Source organism: Sinohyriopsis cumingii, chromosome 17, assembly GCF_028554795.1.
Source record: "Sinohyriopsis cumingii isolate HCF-2022 chromosome 17, ASM2855479v2, whole genome shotgun sequence".
Classification (NCBI taxonomy): domain Eukaryota; kingdom Metazoa; phylum Mollusca; class Bivalvia; order Unionida; family Unionidae; genus Sinohyriopsis; species Sinohyriopsis cumingii.
In genome coordinates this window covers 5855066-5879293 of record NC_142977.1, presented here as the reverse complement: position 1 = coordinate 5879293, position 24228 = coordinate 5855066, and the positions used below count along the sequence as shown (strand labels likewise).

The following is a 24228-nucleotide window of genomic DNA, read 5'->3' as shown; positions in this document are numbered from 1 at the left end:
TTATGCCAACACTGCTGGATCACAGAGACAATGTTATGCCAACATTGCTGGATCAAGGTAATAGTGTTCTGCCAACACTGCTGAATCAAAATGGCACTGTTATCCTAACATGCTGGATCATGGTAACAATGTTATGCCAACACTGTAAGACCAAGGAAATGAAATGTTATGCCAACATTGCTGGATCAAGTAACTGTATTCCAATACCACTGAATCAAAGTACCAATGCTATGCCAATATTGCAAGATCAAGGTAATATTATTATGCCAACATTGCTTAAAAAAGGCAGTCTTGCTCAACAGTACCCTTGCATGACTCTTTCTTATTTGTTTGAAAACTACATTTGACAGTATTTGTATCATGTAGTACATTGACAATATTTGTATCATGTAGTACATTGACAATATTTGTATCATATAGTACATTGACAATATTTGTATCATATAGTACATTTGACAGTATTTGTGTCATGTAGTACATTGACAGCATTTGCATCATGTAGTACATTGACAATATTTGTATCATATAGTACACTGACAGTATTTGTATCATGTAGTACACTGACAGTATTTGTATCATGTAGTACATTGACAGCATTTGTATCATGTAGTACATTCACAATATTTGTATCATATATAGTACATTGACAATATTTGTATCAGATAGTACACTGACAGTATTTGTATCATATAGTACATTGACAGTATGTAGTACATTGACAATATTTGTATCATATAGTACATTGACAATATTTGTATCAGTACATTGACAGTATTTGTATCATGTAGTACATTGACAGTATGTAGTACATTGACAATATTTGTATCATATAGTACATTCACAATATTTGTATCATATAGTACTTCAACAGCATTTGTATCATATAGTAAATTTGACAGTATTTGTGTCATGTAGTACATTGACAGCATTTGTATCATGTAGTACACTGACAATATTTGTATCATATAGTACATTGACAGTATTTGTATCATGTAGTACACTGACAGTATTTGTATCATGTAGTACATTGACAGTATTTGTATCATGTAGTACATTGACAGTATTTGTATTTAATGAGTACATTGACAGTATATGTATCATGTAGTACATTGACAGTATTTTTATCATGTAGTACGTTGACAATATTTGTATCATATAGTACATTGACAATATTTGTATCATATAGTACACTGACATCATTTGTATCATAGTACATTGATATTATTTGTATCATACAGTACACTGACAGTACCTGTACAACAGTAATAAATCTTGGCAACTCTATCATGTACTTGAGAGGTGGAATAATGTAATGGCGATGAAAATTTAATAAAACTGTATAACTTTCTGTTTTCCTAGCAAGTGTCTCAGTCTGCCAATGACAACTTTTGTACTAATGTAAAAATTAGTTTTACCTCATGCATTATATGTTTGGTACACAAGATAAACTGAAACTATAATTTATGCATGTTTATGGTCTAAATCATTTGATAACATTAACCAGGAGCTGTTTTTATGTTAACAAAAAAACAGAAGCATCTATATCCCCTGCAAAAATGTTTGTCAAAAGACAGTGGGTTTGATGAAGATTTTAGGAAGAGCATAATTTATAGTCCAAGTCACATACACGGTCTAAGTCATTTTTTGCAGCTACAGGTGTCATTCTGGAGAATTTGATTACACATACCTTTAAATGTCATTTACTTCATGCCTTGTCCATCCAAATTCCATTTTAGATTATTGTATAAATTCCTTGAAAATGCTTAATGGTGAATTCAGTGATAATGTACTTTGACAATTTTAGGCATAGTCAAGCAAGCAGGGTGATCTTGTTGAAACCGGTTTTATGACATAAGCGGGAACATGCCTGCGATAGGGAAAATGTTGTAATACAAACATAAACAGAGACATGACAATGTTTTCATTTATAAACATAGACTGGAGAAACACCGTCATGAAAAAATTGGTACGCAAGTCCAATAAATTAGAGGCAATTATGTAAATTCATTTATATCTACTGTATGGTTTGTCATATCTTTTATTTCAATTTGCACATAATACCTATTTTGCCCATGCAAGTAAGTATGTGCTTTCATACATGTAAAAGGCTAGAAAGATGGCTGTCAATTCCGATTTATTTTAGTTATGCTAAGAATAAAACATATTGTATGTTTACTCCTCTATCACAGTTGATCATCCATACAGGAGATGAGTGAAGATGCACGCAAAGTCTTGTTCACACGATCATATACTTGATTCCCCCTGCACTAGTAAAAGTTCAATCCAGTGTAATGTCAAACTGCCATTGTAAATGTCCATAGCAATCGATAATTTTCATCTGGAATTTTTGTTATGACAATTAATGTGTAGATCACTCAAACATCACGACTGAATAAACTCTGTTATAACTATATTATGATTAAATTTTAAAAATAAATTTATTTTTTAAACTATCAGTAAATGTGCTTACATGACCTGTGTGACTTGTACTTTAGTCTTTCGCAATATGTGGATAGGTAACAACAAAAATAATTCTATCAGAATGCTGAGATGATGCTAGGATTTTATCAACGAGGCGGTGCTTCCCCCATGTCACCAAATTAAGGACACTGTAGAAGAAAAAAGGAGAGGGAGCAGGAAACAGCCAAAGTTCAACATTTATGTAACACTGAAATACCCATCTCTCTTCTGCCTACTCCATTCTGTTGTTGTTGTTGTAGGGTTTAACGCCATTTTTCAGCTCAAGATAGGCTATACATGGCGGCCAGTATAATTGGTGGAGGAAGAACCCTGGAAAACCCTGGGAAGAACCACCGACCCATGAGAAGCTACTGGCAGGCTTTCTGTCAAAATGCTTAATGGCGAATTCAGTCTTAATGTACTTTGACAATTTTTGTCAAAATTCTCCCACTTTTTGAAATAGGACATACAACCTTCTGTCAGTTCTGATCTTGACCAAATTCCCCCACTCCTTGAATTGTGCCATACAACCTTGTGTCAGTTCCGATCTTGACCTAATTCTCCCACTCTTTGAAACATGACATAAAACCTTGTGTCAGTTCTGATCTTGACCAAATTCCCCCACTCCTTGAATTGTGGGAAAAAGTGCTTGGGTTGGCAATGAAAAACGGGTGGTTGACCGACCAGGAACAAATTTTTTTAGCCTTACTGTCTGTACTGATCGTGATAATGTTCTTCCACTGCCTGAACCATGCCATATTAAAGTGTTTTGATCCTGACGTTTTCCCCCTCCTTAAACAAGCCATACTACTTGCTGTCTGCTTTGATCTTGACAATGGTCTCCCACTCCTTGAAGCAAGCCATACTACTTACTGTCTGCTTTGATCCTGACAATGGTTGTTGTTGTAGGATTTAACGGCATTTTTCAGCACACGATAGACTTATATATGGCGGCCATTATTAATGGTGGAGGAAGAACCCAGGAAAATCCCAGAAAGAACCACTGAACCACGAGATGCTACTGGCAAGCTTTCTCACATACCCACATTGGCCAAATCCGAGACTCAAACCCATGTAGACAGAGGTGAGATGGCAGTGAACCGTAACAGAAAGTGCTTTAGACCACTCTGCCCCTCTGGGCCCCCCTGACTATGGTCTCCAACTGAATGAACTATGCCACTGTGTATAAATCTTGACAATGTTCTCCAATGAACTATGCCACCGTGTATAAATCTTGACAATGTTCTCCAATGAACAATGCCACACTACTTATTGTTTTGATCCTGACAATGTTCTCCAATGAACAATGCCACACTACTTATTGTGTTTTGATCCTGACAATGTTCTCCAATGAACAATGCCACACTACTTATTGTGTTTTGATCCTGACAATGTTCTCCAATGAACAATGCCACACTACTTATTGTGTTTTGATCCTGACAATGTTCTCCAATGAACAATGCCACACTACTTATTGTGTTTTGATCCTGACAATGTTCTCCAATGAACAATGCCACACTAGTTATTGTGTTCTGATCCTGACAATGCTCTCCCAGTCTTTTAAAAATGCAAGATCTTGACCCAATTCCACCACTACTTGAAATATGACATACAACCTTGTGCCTGTTCTAACTTTAACCAAATTCCCCCACTCCTTGAAACATGACATACAACATTGGCCTGTTCTAATTTTAACCAAATTCCCCCACTCCTTGAAACATGACATACAACCTTGTGCCTGTTCTAATTTTAACCAAATTCCTCCACTCCTTGAAACATGACATACAACATTGGCCTGTTCTAATTTTAACCAAATTCTCCACTCCTTGAAACAGGACATACAACCTTGTGCCTGTTCTAATTTTAACCAAATTCCCCCACTCCTCAAAACATGATATACATGATTGTGTCTGTTCTGATTTAGACCAATTTCCCCCACTCCTTGAAACATGACATACAACCTTGTGTCAGTTCTGAATTTGACCAAATTCCCCTTCCTTGAAACATGACATACAACTCTGTGGCTGTTCTGATTTTGGCCCAATTCCCCCACTCCTTGAAACCTGACATACTACTTACTGTCTGTTTTGATCCTGACGAAGTTTTCCCACTCACTGAACCATGACATGCTGATGGCATAGATTTTGCTGGGGTTATCTTCTTCACGGAACTTCTCATTCAACTGCAACAAGTACAAAGTACATGCAATAAAATTGGGTATTTTGCTGCCTAGCATGAAATGTGTGTGTATATATATATATATATATATATATAGAGAGAGAGAGAGAGAGAGAGAGAGAGAGAGTGAAATAATGCCATATCCACTGCATCATGTTTACTCGAAGCATAGTACCATATGACGACTGAGTCAGGCATCTGAGAACTGAAGTGAATGCATCAATTTATTTCCTTAGTAAGGGTTTAAGAGTTGTATATTTAATGTATATATGTGTAGATTAACACTGAATGTATATGTGTAGGTTAATACTGAATGTATATATGTGTAGATTAACATTGAATGTATATATGTGTAGATTAATACTGAATGGATATATGTGTAGATTAACATTGAATGTATATATGTGTAGATTAATACTGAACGTATATATGTGTAGATTAACATTGAATGTATATGTGTAGTTAATACTGAATGTATATATGTGTAGTTAATACTGAATGTATATATGTGTAGATTAACATTGAATGTATATATGTGTAGATTAATACTGAATGTATATATGTGTAGATTAACACTGAATGTATATATGTGTAGATTAATACTGAATGAATATATGTGTAGATTAATACTGAATGTATATATGTGTAGATTAACACTGAATGTACATATGTGTAGGTTAATACTGAATGTATATATGTGTAGATTAATACTGAATGTATATATGTGTAGATTAATATTGAATGTATATAAGTGTAGATTAATACTGAATGTATATATGTGTAGATTGATACTGTATGTATATATGTGTAGATTAATACTGAATGTACATATGTGTAGGTTAATACTGAATGTATATATGTGTAGATTAATACTGAATGTACATATGTGTAGGTTAATACTGAATGTACATAAGTGTAGGTTAATACTGAATGTACATATGTGTAGATTAATACTGAATGTATATATGTGTAGATTAATACTGAATGTATATAAGTGTAGGTTAATACTGAATGTATATATGTGTAGATTAATACTGAATGTATATATGTGTAGATTAATACTGAATGTATATATGTGTAGGTTAATACTGAATGTATATATGTGTAGATTAATACTGAATGTATATATGTGTAGATTAATACTGAATGTACATATGTGTAGGTTAATACTGAATGTATATATGTGTAGATTAATATTGAATGTATATAAGTGTAGATTAATACTGAATGTATATATGTGTAGATTAATATTGAATGTATATAAGTGTAGATTAATACTGAATGTATATATGTGTAGGTTAATACTGAATGTACATAAGTGTAGATTAATACTGAATGTATATGTATATAAGTGTAGGTTAATACTGAATGTATATATGTGTAGGTTAATACTGAATGTACATATCTGTAGATTAATACTGAATGTATATATGTGTAGGTTAATATTGAATGTATATAAATGTAGGTTAATACTGAATGTATATATGTGTAGGTTAATATTGAATGTATATATGTGTAGGTTAATACTGAATGTATATATGTGTAGGTTAATATTGAATGTATATAAGTGTAGGTTAATACTGAATGTATATATGTGTAGATTAATACTGAATGTATATATGTGTAGATTAATACTGAATGTATATATGTGAACATTAATACTGAATGTACATATGTGTAGGTTAATATTGAATGTATATATGTGTAGATTAATACTGAATGTATATATGTGTAGATTAACACTGAATGTACATATGTGTAGATTAATACTGAATGTATATAAGTGTAGATTAATACTGAATGTACATATGTGTAGATTAATACTGAATGTATATAAGTGTAGATTAATACTGAATGTACATATGTGTAGATTAATACTGAATGTATATAAGTGTAGATTAATACTGAATGTACATATGTGTAGATTAATACTGAATGTATATAAGTGTAGATTAATACTGAATGTACATATGTGTAGATTAATACTGAATGTATATATGTGTAGATTAATATTGAATGTAGATAAGTGTAGGTTAATACTGAATGTATATATGTGTAGGTTAATACTGAATGTATATATGTGTAGGTTAATACTGAATGTATATATGTGTAGGTTAATACTGAATGTATATATGTGTAGGTTAATACTGAATGTATATATGTGTAGGTTAATACTGAATGTATATATGTGTAGGTTAATACTGAATGTAGATAAGTGTAGGTTAATACTGAATGTATATATGTGTAGGTTAATACTGAATGTATATATGTGTAGGTTAATACTGAATGTATATATGTGTAGGTTAATACTGAATGTATATATGTGTAGATCAATACTGAATGTATATATGTGTAGATTAATACTGAATGTATATATGTGTAGATCAATACTGAATGTATATATGTGAACATTAATACTGAATGTATATATGTGAACATTAATACTGAATGTATATATGTGTAGATTAATACTGAATGTATATAAGTGTAGATTAATACTGAATGTATATATGTGTAGATTAAAACTGAATGTATATATGTGTAGATTAATACTGAATGTATATATGTGTAGATCAATACTGAATGTATATATGTGTAGATTAATATTGAATGTAGATAAGTGTAGGTTAATACTGAATGTATATATGTGTAGGTTAATACTGAATGTATATATGTGTAGGTTAATACTGAATGTATATATGTGTAGGTTAATACTGAATGTATATATGTGTAGATCAATACTGAATGTATATATGTGTAGATTAATACTGAATGTATATATGTGTAGATCAATACTGAATGTATATATGTGTAGATTAATACTGAATGTATATATGTGTAGATCAATACTGAATGTATATATGTGTAGGTCAATACTGAATGTATATATGTGTAGATTAATATTGAATGTATATATGTGTAGATCAATACTGAATGTATATATGTGTAGATCAATACTGAATGTCTATATGTGTAGATTAATACTGAATGTATATAAGTGTAGGTTAATACTGAATGTATATATGTGTAGGTTAATACTGAATGTATATATGTGTAGATCAATACTGAATGTATATATGTGTAGATTAATACTGAATGTATATATGTGTAGATCAATACTGAATGTATATATGTGTAGATTAATACTGAATGTATATATGTGTAGATCAATACTGAATGTATATGTGTAGATTAATACTGAATGTATATATGTGTAGATCAATACTGAATGTATATATGTGTAGGTCAATACTGAATGTATATATGTGTAGATTAATATTGAATGTATATATGTGTAGATCAATACTGAATGTATATATGTGTAGATCAATACTGAATGTATATATGTGTAGATTAATACTGAATGTATATAAGTGTAGGTTAATACTGAATGTATATATGTGTAGGTTAATACTGAATGTATATATGTGTAGATCAATACTGAATGTATATATGTGTAGATTAATACTGAATGTATATATGTGTAGATCAATACTGAATGTATATATGTGTAGGTCAATACTGAATGTATATATGTGTAGATTAATATTGAATGTATATATGTGTAGATCAATACTGAATGTATATATGTGTAGATCAATACTGAATGTATATATGTGTAGATTAATATTGAATGTATATATGTGTAGATTAATATTGAATGTATATATGTGTAGGTTAATACTGAATGTCTATATGTGTAGATCAATACTGAATGTATATATGTGTAGATTAATACTGAATGTATATATGTGTAGATCAATACTGAATGTATATGTGTAGATTAATATTGAATGTATATATGTGTAGGTTAATACTGAATGTATATATGTGTAGGTTAATACTGAATGAATATATGTGTAGGTTAATACTGAATGTATATATGTGTAGGTTAATACTGAATGTATATATGTGAACGTTAATACTGAATGTATATATGTGTAGATTAATACTGAATGTATATAAGTGTAGATTAATACTGAATGTATATATGTGTAGATTAAAACTGAATGTATATATGTGTAGATTAATACTGAATGTATATATGTGTAGATCAATACTGAATGTATATATGTGTAGATTAATATTGAATGTAGATAAGTGTAGGTTAATACTGAATGTATATATGTGTAGGTTAATACTGAATGTATATATGTGTAGGTTAATACTGAATGTATATATGTGTAGGTTAATACTGAATGTATATATGTGTAGATCAATACTGAATGTATATATGTGTAGATCAATACTGAATGTATATATGTGTAGATCAATACTGAATGTATATATGTGTAGATGAATACTGAATGTATATATGTGTAGATTAATACTGAATGTATATATGTGTAGATCAATACTGAATGTATATATGTGTAGATTAATACTGAATGTATATATGTGTAGATCAATACTGAATGTATATGTGTAGATTAATACTGAATGTATATATGTGTAGATCAATACTGAATGTATATATGTGTAGGTCAATACTGAATGTATATATGTGTAGATTAATATTGAATGTATATATGTGTAGATCAATACTGAATGTATATATGTGTAGATCAATACTGAATGTATATATGTGTAGATTAATACTGAATGTATATAAGTGTAGGTTAATACTGAATGTATATATGTGTAGGTTAATACTGAATGTATATATGTGTAGATCAATACTGAATGTATATATGTGTAGATTAATACTGAATGTATATATGTGTAGATCAATACTGAATGTATATATGTGTAGGTCAATACTGAATGTATATATGTGTAGATTAATATTGAATGTATATATGTGTAGATCAATACTGAATGTATATATGTGTAGATCAATACTGAATGTATATATGTGTAGATTAATACTGAATGTATATATGTGTAGATTAATACTGAATGTATATATGTGTAGATCAATACTGAATGTGTATATGTGTAGATTAATACTGAATGTATATATGTGTAGGTTAATACTGAATGCGTATATGTGTAGATTAATACTGAATGCATATATGTGTAGGTTAATACTGAATGCATATATGTGTAGATTAATACTGAATGCATATATGTGTAGGTTAATACTGAATGCATATATGTGTAGATTAATACTGAATGCATATATGTGTAGGTTAATACTGAATGCACATATGTGTAGGTTAATACTGAATGTATATATGTGTAGGTTAATATTGAATGTACATATGTGTAGGTTAATACTGAATGTATATATGTGTAGGTTAATATTGAATGTACATATGTGTAGGTTAATATTGAATGTATATAAGTGTAGATTAATACTGAATGTATATATGTGTAGATTAATACTGAATGTATATATGTGTAGATTAATACTGAATGTATATATGTGTAGATTAATACTGAATGCGTATATGTGTAGATTAATACTGAATGCATATATGTGAACATTAATACTGAATGTATATATGTGTAGATTAATACTGAATGTATATATGTGAACATTAATACTGAATGTATATATGTGTAGATTAACACTGAATGTATATATGTGTAGATTAACACTGAATGTATATAAGTGTAGGTTAATACTGAATGTATATATGTGTAGATTAATACTGAATGTATATATGTGAACATTAATACTGAATGTATATATGTGTAGATTAATACTGAATGTATATATGTGAACATTAATACTGAATGTATATATGTGTAGATTAATACTGAATGTATATATGTGTAGATTAATACTGAATGTATATAAGTGTAGGTTAATACTGAATGTATATATGTGTAGGTTAATACTGAATGTATATATGTGTAGGTTAATACTGAATGTATATATGTGTAGATTAATACTGAATGTATATATGTGTAGATTAATACTGAATGTATATATGTGTAGATTAATACTGAATGTATATATGTGTAGATTAATACTGAATGTATATAAGTGTAGGTTAATACTGAATGTACATATGTGTAGATTAATACTGAATGTATATAAGTGTAGATTAATACTGAATGTATATAAGTGTAGATTAATACTGAATGTATATATGTGTAGGTTAATATTGAATGTATATATGTGAACATTAATACTGAATGTATATATGTGTAGATTAATACTGAATGTATATATGTGTAGGTTAATATTGAATGTATATATGTGAACATTAATACTGAATGTATATATGTGAACATTAATACTGAATGTATATATGTGAACATTAATACTGAATGTATATATGTGTAGATTAATACTGAATGTATATAAGTGTAGATTAATACTGAATGTACATATGTGTAGATGAATACTGAATGTATATATGTGTAGGTTAACACTGAATGTATATATGTGTAGGTTAATACTGAATGTATATATGTGTAGGTTAATATTGAATGTATATAAGTGTAGGTTAATACTGAATGTACATATGTGTAGATTAATACTGAATGTATATATGTGTAGGTTAATACTGAATGTATATATGTGTAGATTAATACTGAATGTATATATGTGTAGATTAATACTGAATGTATATATGTGTAGGTTAATATTGAATGTATATATGTGTAGATTAATACTGAATGTATATATGTGTAGGTTAATATTGAATGTATATATGTGTAGATTAATACTGAATGTATATATGTGTAGATTAATACTGAATGTATATATGTGTAGATTAATACTGAATGTATATAAGTGTAGGTTAATACTGAATGTACATATGTGTAGATTAATACTGAATGTATATATGTGTAGGTTAATACTGAATGTATATATGTGTAGGTTAATATTGAATGTATATATGTGTAGATTAATATTGAATGTATATATGTGTAGATCAATACTGAATGTATATATGTGAACATTAATACTGAATGTATATATGTGAACATTAATACTGAATGTATATATGTGTAGATTAATACTGAATGTATATATGTGTAGGTTAATATTGAATGTATATATGTGTAGATTAATACTGAATGTATATATGTGTAGGTTAATATTGAATGTATATATGTGTAGATTAATACTGAATGTATATATGTGTAGATTAATACTGAATGTATATATGTGTAGATTAATACTGAATGTATATAAGTGTAGGTTAATACTGAATGTACATATGTGTAGATTAATACTGAATGTATATATGTGTAGGTTAATACTGAATGTATATATGTGTAGGTTAATATCGAATGTATATATGTGTAGGTTAATATTGAATGTATATATGTGAACATTAATACTGAATGTATATATGTGTAGATTAATACTGAATGTATATATGTGTAGGTTAATATTGAATGTATATAAGTGTAGGTTAATACTGAATGTATATATGTGTAGGTTAATACTGAATGTATATATGTGTAGGTTAATACTGAATGTATATATGTGTAGGTTAATATCGAATGTATATATGTGTAGATTAATATCGAATGTATATATGTGTAGATTAATACTGAATGTATATATGTGAACATTAATACTGAATGTATATATGTGAACATTAATACTGAATGTATATATGTGTAGGTTAATACTGAATGTATATATGTGTAGGTTAATACTGAATGTATATATGTGTAGGTTAATACTGAATGTATATATGTGTAGGTTAATATCGAATGTATATATGTGTAGATTAATACTGAATGTATATATGTGAACATTAATACTGAATGTATATATGTGAACATTAATACTGAATGTATATATGTGAACATTAATACTGAATGTATATATGTGAACATTAATACTGAATGTATATATGTGTAGATTAATATTGTATATTAATGTCTCAATAGAAGATAGTCTGGTACTGATGGATTTGCCTCCTGTCAATTAAATATAATACATATATATTTTTTATTTTGTATGATTATATAATATGAAAAGAAACTTTTGGGTTGTTTTTATTCTCCAAACCAATATGATTAATTCATTATATATGACACTTTCTATAAGCCACAAAAATGAGCATGATAGACTGGTCATAAATTGGATCTAAGTGGTGGTAGGGAAATTCATGCTTCTAACAAGAATTTCAGAGAATGCTATGTCTTGCCCTGAAACAAAGAGTTATATTTCAGATATCCAGCAAAAGTCAACTGAGCATGAAAAGTAGGTATGACTGTACCCATCAAGTTTCATTACATTATATTCCAAATACCCAGCAAAAGTCAATGGAACATGAAAAGTAGGTCACTGTTATCTGTGATAAGTAGTACCGTCATGGATGATTGTACCCATCAAGTTTCATTATAGTATATAAATACAACTTGACATTCATTAAAATTAATTAACAATCGCTTCTGTATGTGATATCTGCTAATAAAAGCATATTAACTGAAGAAAATCTACACAATGGGGTTTATTTAAATATTATATCAAATTTTGATCATACTTTTTGTACATATTGAAGTATCTCTCTGATGATGATAATGATGGCCTTGCCATGAGCAAAGGACAAGTTATAAATCTGCTATGCCTGGTATGAACCTGCCTCTCTAATGGCAGTCACACCGACTGGTATTAAAGATGCATTCCTTCAGAAAATAAATTCTGAACTAAGTATTAAACTGTGTTCGTCATATAAGGGTGTTTAATAAGTCTTACAACCAAAATCTGCCTTTATTGTCCAGTTCGGTTACATGTTGATTTTGGTAACAAAAATATTGGTCCCACACTGTAAACATGTAGTGGGTTCAAATTATTGTCTTGATTTCGGACAGGGTCAACTGCATTTTTGAAGTCAGGTCTGGTTTTTTAGATTGGCACCCACTGTCTTCTCGTAGTAATCCTTGGGTAGTAAGAGCACATGCTGTTTGCACTTTAATTTGCTACCTTGGCTTTGTACTGATGAATATGCCACAGAGACAACTGTGTAAAGATGAATATGCCACAGAGACAATGATTGTGTACAGATGAATATGCCACAGAGACAACTGTGTATTGATGAATATGCCACATAGACAATGATTGTGTACAGATGAATATACCACAGAGACAACTATGTACAGATGAATATGCCACAGAGATGTTGGCTGTGTATGCAGATCAGGTTTTTCAATCTGGGCACACATGGACAGTAACAGCACATGCTCTGTATCTTTTGCTTTGCCATGGCTTCAAGATAATTATAGGTTGGCTGGATACAGATGAATATGCCTCAGAGATAGTGACTGTATACAGATGAATATGCCTCAGAGACAGTGATTGTATGCAGATAAATTTGCCACAGAGACTGTGATTGTATACAGATGAATATGCCTCAGAGACTGTGATTGTATACAGATGAATATGCCTCAGAGACAGTGATTGTATACAGATGAATATGCCACAGAGACAGTGATTGTATAGAGATGAATATGCCACAGAGACTGTGATTGTATATAGATGAATATTCCATAGAGACTATGATTGTATACAGATGAATGTGTCTCAGAGATAGTGATTGTATACATATGAATATGCCACAGAGATAGTGATTGTATACAGAAGAATATGCCACAGAGACAGTGATTGTATACAGATGAATATGTCTCAGAGATAGTGATTGTATACAGATGAATATGTCTCAGAGATAGTGATTGTATACATATGAATATGCCACAGAGATAGTGATTGTATATAGAAGAATATGCCACAGAGACAGTGACTGTATACAGATGAATATATCTCAGAGATAGTGATTGTATACAGATGAATATGTCTCAGAGATAATGATTGTATACATATGAATATGCCACAGAGATAGTGATTGTATACAGAAGAATATGCCACAGAGATAGTGAATGTATACAGAAGAATATGCCACAGAGACAGTGATTGTATACAGATAAATATGTCTCAGAGACAGTGATTGTATAGAGATGAATATGCCACAGAGACAACTGTGTACAGATGAATATGCCAGAGAGACATCATGTGTAGAGATGATTTTGTTACCTAATTTGTTATACTGGGATACAAGTGAGTGACAATTTACTGGGAAGCGTCCCACCTTATTTAAATGTTCAATTGTCTGCTCAATATTTTAGGTGCCAGCTTGGATTCTCCCATTTTTCCTTTAATCAAAATAATTTCAACATTATTCACTGGGAAAGGCACAAAATCATATCATGGAAGTATCTCAATTTTTTTTATAAACGTTACTGGTCACAGACCACAAGAGCTTATGGGATGACCCATTGTCAGTTGTCCATTCATCATCCAGTTTATTTTTGTTGTTACTACTCATCCTAAACTACTTGGAGGATTGCCATGAAACTTGATATATATATATATATATATATTCATCCCATGATCTAGTTGGTCTGCAATGAAAATGGTGCTGTTCTAACATCCAATCTGGCCAACAGTGGCCATCTTGAAATCTTCTTACTGCTGCTCCACCTCAATCAATGGTCATATTAACATGCGGGTTTTCATTAAAAGACATCTTTTGCTCCCAAGTTGATCCTAAATAAAACGGTGCCAATCTGATGTCAAACATGGCCAACATGGCAGTCATCTTGAAAATCTTGTTATCGCTACTTCTTCTTAATCGAAAGTCTTCTTATAAACTCTACTAGGGCCTAAAACAAAATGGTGATGGTCTGATGTCTAGTTACCAATATGGCCAACACAGTGTCCTTCTTGAAAATAATATTATCACTACTCCTTCCAGATGGCTGCTAATATCAAGATGGGGTCTTAACCAAAAAGACTGTGATACCTAATAGGACCCAAATGAATGAGGTACCAACCTGACATCCAATATGGTGACCATAGCTATCTTAGAAATCTTGACACTGCTACTCCTCAACATGGGGTTTTCACCTGAATGTGGTTGGTTCTAAATTAAAATGGTCTGACCTTGACCTTGACCACCAATATATCCAACATTGTGACCATCTGAAAATTGTTGTTGCTACTCCTCCTAATTAGATCGATGGTCGCATGATGTTTTCATAAGATGTCTAGCTGAGTCCTAAATAAAAGTGATCTAACACCCAAGACAGCCACCATGGCAGCCATTTTGAAATTCTTGTAATCGCTACTCCTCCTGAACGGATGACCATATTCACATGGTTTTTGCTCCAAAAGACTTCAACAAAGACTTCATAGTCCTAAATGAAAATAGCATCAACCTTGTATCCAACATGACTGCCATAGTAGCTAAATTAAAAACACACTATTACTGGTCAAAAACATTGGCTATGGTTTCAACACTCGGCAGTTTAAAAGAAGAAATGGTCTTATCCAGAACATCTGGAAATTCCTTTTGGCCAGTAGAACATCAGTCCCTTCACAGAACTCATTTCTGAGTGAGTCTATCTTTAAACCCATCTCCCCCCAGGCTTGTTACCTGTACAAAGGTTTCCATCTCCTCCTTTTGTCGTTTTCTCAGCTGTTCTAACTCTAATGAGCATGTGGGACAGGAGAAAAGGTGGTTACAGGTTGGACCTCCTTCAAACCTAGCAAAATAACAATATAAAAATACAGACATGAGAGAAATGCTATTAGTGGAAGGCAAAACACAGGCTACTGTTAACTTCATTATCCAGTAATGATTGTATTTCATAAGATGAATACCCATCTTGTCACTCCAACTCTATCTTCCACAAGAGAAATAAAACAGATAAATAAGATAAACGTAAATGCTTAGCATAGTCTTTTGTAAAAGGAAGGACACGGTGACCTACTTTTACCAGGAATGTATTGCACTACTCATGGAGCATGTATAGTTTCATGAACTTCAATAACTGTGGAGAAATTTGTTAGCTATCATGGTTTAAATTAATGTTAACCTTGAGCTCAAGTCAGATTCATCTTGCCTTAGACTGAAGTCCAATAAATCAGTGTGTTAAGACTGAAGTCCAATAAATCAGGGTGTTAAGACTTTAGTCCAATAAATCAATGTGTTAAGACTGAAGTCCAATTAATCAGGGTGTTAAACTTAATCATACTTTAATATTATACTAAGGAACTAAATCACATGGTAATATTAAACAAAGGACTTTAATCATACAGGTAATATAACACTAAGAACTTTAATCATATGGTAATATTACATTAAGGACCTTAATCATATGGTAACATTACACTAAGGACCTTTATTATATGCTAATATTACACTAAGGACCTTAATCATGTGGTAATACTATACACTAAGGACCTTAATATTTTAATATTACACTAAGGACCTTAATCATTTTGGTAGTATAATAATAACGACCTTAATCATGTGGTAATATTACACTAAGGACCTTACTCATGTGGTAATATTACACTAAGGACCTTACTCATGTGGTAATATTACACTAACGACCTTAATAATGTGGTAATATTACACTAAGGACCTTAATCATGTGGTAATATTACACTAAGGACCTTAATCATGTGGTAATATTACACTAACGACCTTAATCATGTGGTAATATTACATTAAAGACCTTAATAATGTGGTAATATTACACTAAGGACCTTAATCATGTGGTAATATTACACTAACGACCTTAATAATGTGGTAATATTACACTAAGGACCTTAATCATGTGGTAATATTACACTAAGGACCTTACTAATGTAGTAATAACACACTAACGACACTAATCTAAATGTAATATTACAATAAGGATTTTACAGCAAGCAATGTACATGTCACAAGGCTGTTAGAATCTTAAATGAAAAAATATGAACAGTCTTGAAAATGACTACCACCATCAAACAAGTGGCATTTGCTTACACTGACAAGTCAATAAGTCTTGTGTACAAGTCCTAGTGTATTGATTATGTGTACAATTATGTTTGCAGACTTTAGACTTTTATTTATTTGCAGTATCAACCTCTTATAAGGCCACAACCTCTTCTCTTATAAGGCCACAAGCTCTTGTAAGGCCATAACCTCTTCTCTTACAAGGCCACAAGCTCTTATAAGGCTACAAGCTCTTATAAGGCCATAACCACTTATAAGGCCATAACCTCTTCTCTTATAAGGCCACAAGCTCTTGTAAGGCCATAACCTCTTCTCTTACAAGGCCACAAGCTCTTATAAGGCCACAAGCTCTTATAAGGCCACAAGCTCTTATAAGGCCACAAGCTCTTATAAGGCCACAAGCTCTTATAAGGCCATAACCACTTATAAGGCCACAACTTCTCAAGAAGGAAAGTAGCTTCATAGTGAAGATAACACAAATGTCGCTGTAGCTGTTGTTGTTGTTGTAGGGTTTAACGCCATTTTTCAGCACACGATAGGCTATAAATGGTGGCCAGTATTAATGGCGGAGGAAGAACCTGGGAAAAGCCCAGAAAGAACCACCGACCCACGAGAAGCTACTGGTAAGCTTTCTCGCATACCCACATTGGCTGAATCCGAGACTTGAACCCACGCAGACAGAGATGAGACGGCAGTGATCCATAACGGAGAGCACTTTAGACCATTCGGCTAATTGGGGGCCCCTTAAACACAATTGTCATTGGCTGGTAAAAGAAAATGGAGGATAAAGCATCCTTGTCTGGGACTAATTTTATTACATTTTTGTTATTTTTCTTTTTGCTAAAAGCTAAAATAAATACATGTATCAACTGCTATGGATAATGCAACTAATAATAATGCCAATCGGTTCATATTGAAAGCTATACCTGCCTTCAGAGGTCACCTGTCTATGAAGGCCAAGTTTGTTTTTTCCATGGGTTGCTGATGTAGACAGGTTTATGTGTGTTTGCATGTCTATATATATATATATATATATATATATATATATATATATATATATATATATATATATATATATATATATAATGAATCTGCATGGTCTCTGTCCCAGTTCTGATTGATTTTTCAGCTGTATTTGTTTACATTATAGTCTCTGCCAAAAAACTTCAGAAGGAAAATAATATACATTAAAGCTGATATCAGTTATAATGATTTGTTTTAAAACAAATTTTTCATTATGATGCTATGAATTAGCAATTCTGTAATAAGTTGTCTTAATGCTAAATTACTGTACTATCTAAATACTTCTATAAAGGATGCCATAGTAATGCATTTCCTCGAAAACAGGTAACTGCTTGTGAATGTTGATTTGAAATGAAGTATTTCCTTAAAAGAATAAACATTTTAAAATTTGTATATAATGTCTGTGTATACTGTGATTTGGCTTATGAACAATAAAATCTTAATTTCTATAAGAATAAAAAGACTTTCTGCTGGAAGCATGTTGTTTGACATAATTTACACACATATACATGCACTGGGATGCATATGCAAAGAAATCACAAGGGAGGCAACTGCATTTTATGATTAAAGATAGCCAAATTGAAACCTGATTACTCCTTAATAAACAAATGTGTGTGTGTGATTAGGATTTTTCATGTAGCTTTAACAATTTTTCAGTCATATAGTGATGATGTCCGCAGTGTGGCAGTTTATAGTGATGTCTAGCACTGGGGCATCATGCCACAGACATGTAGCATGATGTCTCACCCAGTCACATTATCCTGACACCAGGCTGACCAGTCCTAACACTAACCTCTTAATACTGAATGCCTAGCAAGGCAGCTGTTAGCACCATTTTTGTAAGTCTTTGGTATGACTTGGCCGGGGTTTAAACCCATGACCTCCTGCTTCCGAGGTGAATTTTCTAACCACTAGGCCACCAGAGCGGTCTAATAAACAAATCAACTCTTCCACGGGTCTATGATGGCATTGAAGAATTTGATGCAAACAGACCACCTATTTTAGCACTTATTTAATGAGATGTGCTGCACTGTATACAGAATTGAATGATGTTGAAATAGTTTGTGCGCAAAATGAATGAAGTACTTTTAGCAACATTTAATAATGCTGACCTGAAAATTCACTGAACTATAGTGGCAGGTATCATTTGTGTTGCTGTGCAGAATGAAAAAAATTGCTACATTAAATTGCTATCAATTTACACAAGTTCTAGAATTAGAAAATAAGGATTAAGACTTACTCTCCATGTAGGAACTCCCAAAGAGGCTGGGAGAAAGATTCCACCAGTTCATATATAAAGTTCACTTTCTGTGGGGGAACACCTGCAAGGAACACAAGATTTGATTACATGCACATCTATTTTTGCAAGGGGGACACCTGCAAGTAGTACACCTGAATTCATGCACATCTTTTTCTGACCATTTATTGTAAAACCTGAATACTAATATCATTGAACATCAAATGACATTTGCATACTGTGGGATATTACTGTATTTGTTCCAGTAAGGTCAAGGACTGCAAAGTGGAATGCTGTTCAGCACTGTGTGTCTGTTTAATGGCATTGTGTGTATGTTTGATGGCATTGTGTGTATATTTAATGGCATTGTGTGTATGTTTAATGGCATTGTGTATATGTTTAATGGCATTGTGTGTATGTTTAATGGCATTGTGTGTATGTTTAATGGCATTGTGTATGTTTGATGGCATTGTGTATATGTTTAATGGCACTGTGTGTTTGTTTAATGGCATTGTGTATATGTTTAATGGTATTGTGTGTATGTTTAATGGCATTGTGTATATGTTTAATGGCATGTCGGCTAGACATCTTATGAAAACATCATGCAACCATCGATCTAATTAGGAGGAGTAGCAACAACAATTTTCAGATGGTCACAATGTTGGATATATTGGTGGTCAAGGTCAAGGTCAGACCATTTTAATTTAGAACCAACCACATTCAGGTGAAAACCCCGTGTTGAGGAGTAGCAGTGTCAAGATTTCTAAGATAGCAGCTATGGTCACCATATTGGATGTCAGGTTGGCACCTCATTCATTTGGGTCCTATTAGGTATCACAGTCGTTTTGGTTAGGATCCCATCCTGATATTAGCATCCGTCTGGGAGGAGTAGTGATAACAGTATTTTCAAGAAGGACACTGTGTTGGCCATATTGGTAACTAGACATCAGACCAACACCATTTTGTTTTAGGCCCTAGTAGAGTTTATAAGAAGACTTTCAATTAGAAGAAGTAGCGATAACAAGATTTTCAAGATGACTGCCATGTTGGCCATGTTTGACATCAGATTGGCACCGTTTTATTTAGGATCAACTTGGGAGCAAAAGATGTCTTTTAATGAAAACCCGCATGTTAATATGACCATTGATTGAGGTGGAGCAGCAGTAAGAAGATTTCAAGATGGCTACTGTTGGCCAGATTGGATGTTAGAACAGCACCATTTTCATGTTTAATGGCATTGTGTATATGTTTAATGGCATTGTGTGTATGTTTACTGGCATTGTGTATATGTTTGATGGCATTGTGTATATGTTTAATGGCATTGTGTATATGTTTAATGGTATTGTGTGTATGTTTAATGGCATTGTGTATATGTTTAATGGCATGTCGGTTCAATACTGGCTATATGGTGCCAATAAAAACAAGATACATTATGAAAATGCAAATAAAAAAATGGAAAACGATTAGGAGAATAAATCCTTCCAAATAAACAATCACATAAAGCACTACAAGATAAAATGTAAAAAAAAATTAAATTCTGAAAAAGGTACATAACCAAAAAAATCAGGACACAAAATAAATGAAACTTTAAAATACTGGGTCAAATTTTTTATATAAAATGGATTCTCTGAAAAAGTCCCAAGAGTTTCTCCCATGGAAAATCATAAAGTTGGAAAATCATTAAGTTTCTTAAACTGAGTTCAAATAAAAAGCTAAATACTCCTCAGTTCCGTATTGTATCACATTGGTCAATATTGTATCACATTGTTCAATATTGTATCACATTGTTCGGTATTATATCACATTAAGTATTGTATCATGTTGTTTAGTGTTGTATCACACTGTATCACATTGTTCTGTATTGTACCACATTGTTCAGTATTGTAACACATTGTTCCGTATTGGATCACACTGTTCTGTATTGTATCACATTGTTTTAAACTTAATGGCAGTCATTAACTCAATAAGCAACTATGAATGCAACCGAAATGCCAAATTCTGCATGTATGAAATGACTTGTCTACACTCTGGATGTCACAGACAAAAAAAAGGTACAATTTCAGCTTCAATATAATGCAAATTTCACAGTACTCATTATAAGGTGACTAATAATCCAAGGGTAGCAGGTTCAACACCCACCTAGGACAGGACAGCCTGGGTCAGGTGCTTCCGTGTTTATTTCAGAAGGACACTTAGTTCACATTCCTTTGGCATGATACAGCCAATAATGTCGTGATACAGCCAATAATGTCGTGATACAGCCAATAATGTCATGATACAGCCAATAATGTCTTAAAAGTTCTGTTAAATGCAACAACAAAAATTATGTTATGGTCTTGCTACCACCCAATAAAAGATACATGTTGATGACCAACTAATATACAAATCAGTCATAACAATCAGTGAGTGGTAGCACATTAATTAAGAATATTTGTTACAGATATCCATATCAAATTATTTTTATAAGATAGTTTGATTTGAGTCATTTGTTTAATGACATTTTTTTAATTCTTTAATTCTGCGTGGGTTCGAGTCCAAGACTCGGCTAGCATGGGTACGTGGGAAAGCCTGCCAGTAGCTTCTCATGGGTCGGTGGTTCTTCCCTGGATTTTTCCAGGGTTCTTCCTCCACCAGTTATACTGGCTGCCATGTATAGCCTATCCTGTGCTGAGAAATGGCGTTAAACCCTAGAACAACAAGAACATTAATTCTTTAATTCTGTGGCTGGCCTGTACTATAAGAGTACATGTATCTACTTTCTCCATTCATAAATCATGGTTATTGCCAAGTTCATATCAACAACCAATTAAAACAAAGTATGCCATAAAATGGTTGAATGGAGGTCATGTAATAACATCACATGATCCTAGGAGAACATCTGTATTCAAGAGATGACATGCATGCCTTGGTTGCTGATGGGCTCAATAATAATTAAAAAAGTCAAGTGCTGACTTTAAAAGATATCTGACAATACAGAATAATTTCAATACCTGGAATCGAATCTAGAATTATTGATCTGATGCTTATGCTCTATAAAGGATTTAAATATGAAGCATTTCACTCTTTATTTATAGTCCAGCTTTATAAGACTTACACGAAGATTCAGGTTTATTTATACTGTGAATGTTGCATAGGCTGTGTGCATTAATGTAATATAAGTTCCATTCATAGGTTATATACATGGACTGAACCTGATTACTGTCAAAATTATACACCCATCAAATGATATATTCTTAATTGGTACTAACATCTTATTCCAAATTGGTATTAGCATCTTAGTAAAGGTAAACTCCTAATTGCCATCTTAGTAAAAGTAAATTCCTAATTGCTCTAACCATCTTAGTAAAGGTAAAGTCTTAAATGATATTGCCATTTTAGTAAAGGTAAATTCCTAATGCTATTGCCATCTTAGTAAAGGTAAATTCCTAATTGCTATTGCCATCTTAGTAAAGGTAAATTCCTAATTGCTATTGCCATCTTAGTAAAGGTAAATTCCTAATTGCTACTGTAATCTTAGTAAAGGTAAATTCCTAATTGCTATTATCATCTAAGTAAAGGTAAATTCCTAATTGCTACTGCCATCTTAGCAAAGGTAAAATTATACTGCCATCTTAGTAAAGGTAAACTCCTAATTGCTATTATCATTTTAGTAAAGGTAAATTCCTAACTGCTATTACCACCTTAGTAAAGGTAAATTCCTAATTGCTTTTATCGCTTTAGTAAAGGTAAACTCCTAACTGCTATTACCATCACAGTAAAGTTAATTCCTATCTGCTATTTCCATCTTAATAAAGGTAAATTCTTAACTGTATTACCATTTTAGTAAAGACAAATTCCTAATTGCTAATACTATCTTAGTAAAGGTAAATTCATAATTGCATTTACCATCTTAGTAAAGGTAAATTCCTAACTGCTATTACCATCTAAGTAAAGGTAAATTCCTAATTGCTTTTACCATCTTAGTAAAGGTAAATTCATAATTGCTATTACCATCTTAGTAAAGGTAAATTCCTACTTGGTATTAACATCTTAGTAAAGGTAAATTCATAATTGCTATTACCATCTTAGTAAAGGTAAATTCCTAACTGCTATTACCATCTTAGTAAAGGTAAATTCATAATTCTTATTACCATCTTAGTAAAGGTAAAATCCTAATTGCTATTATCATCTCAGTAAAAGTAAGTTCCTTACTGCTATTACCATCTTAGTAAAGGTACATCTTGGTAAAGGTAAATTCATAATTGCTATTACCATCTTAGTAAAGGTAAATTCTTAACTGCTATTACCATTTTAGTAAAGGTAAATTCCTAATTGCTATTATCATCTTAGTAAAGGTGAATTCATAATTGCATTTACCATCTTAGTAAAGGCAAATTTCTAACTGCTATTACCATCTAAGGGTAAATTCCTAATTGCTTTTACCATCTTAGTAAGGTAAATTCCTACTTGCTATTACCATCTTAGTAAAGGTAAACTCATAATTGCTTTTACCATTTTAGTAAAGTTCATTCATATCTGCTATTACCATCTTAGCAAAGGTAAATTCATAATTGCTTTTACCATCTTAGTAAAGGTAAATTCCTAACTACTATTACCATCACAGTAAAGTTAATTCCTATCTGCTATTGC

General features: G+C 31.7%; 1 protein-coding gene across 4 annotated transcripts in view; it reads right to left on the bottom strand.

Annotated features, from left to right (window-relative positions):
- LOC149777687 (ubiquitin carboxyl-terminal hydrolase 20-like) overlaps nucleotides 1–24228 on the bottom strand; it is a 119249-nt gene that overhangs the window by 6305 nt on the left and 88716 nt on the right. For all 4 annotated transcript variants that reach the window (XM_089938734.1, XM_089938738.1, XM_089938737.1 and 1 more), the window contains 3 exons: nucleotides 19603–19684; nucleotides 15990–16098; nucleotides 4540–4642 (listed from right to left, as the gene is read on the bottom strand). In XM_089938734.1, the coding sequence (XP_089794860.1) occupies nucleotides 4540–4642; nucleotides 15990–16098; nucleotides 19603–19684 (294 nt within the window). The remainder of the gene's footprint in view (nucleotides 1–4539; nucleotides 4643–15989; nucleotides 16099–19602; nucleotides 19685–24228) is intronic.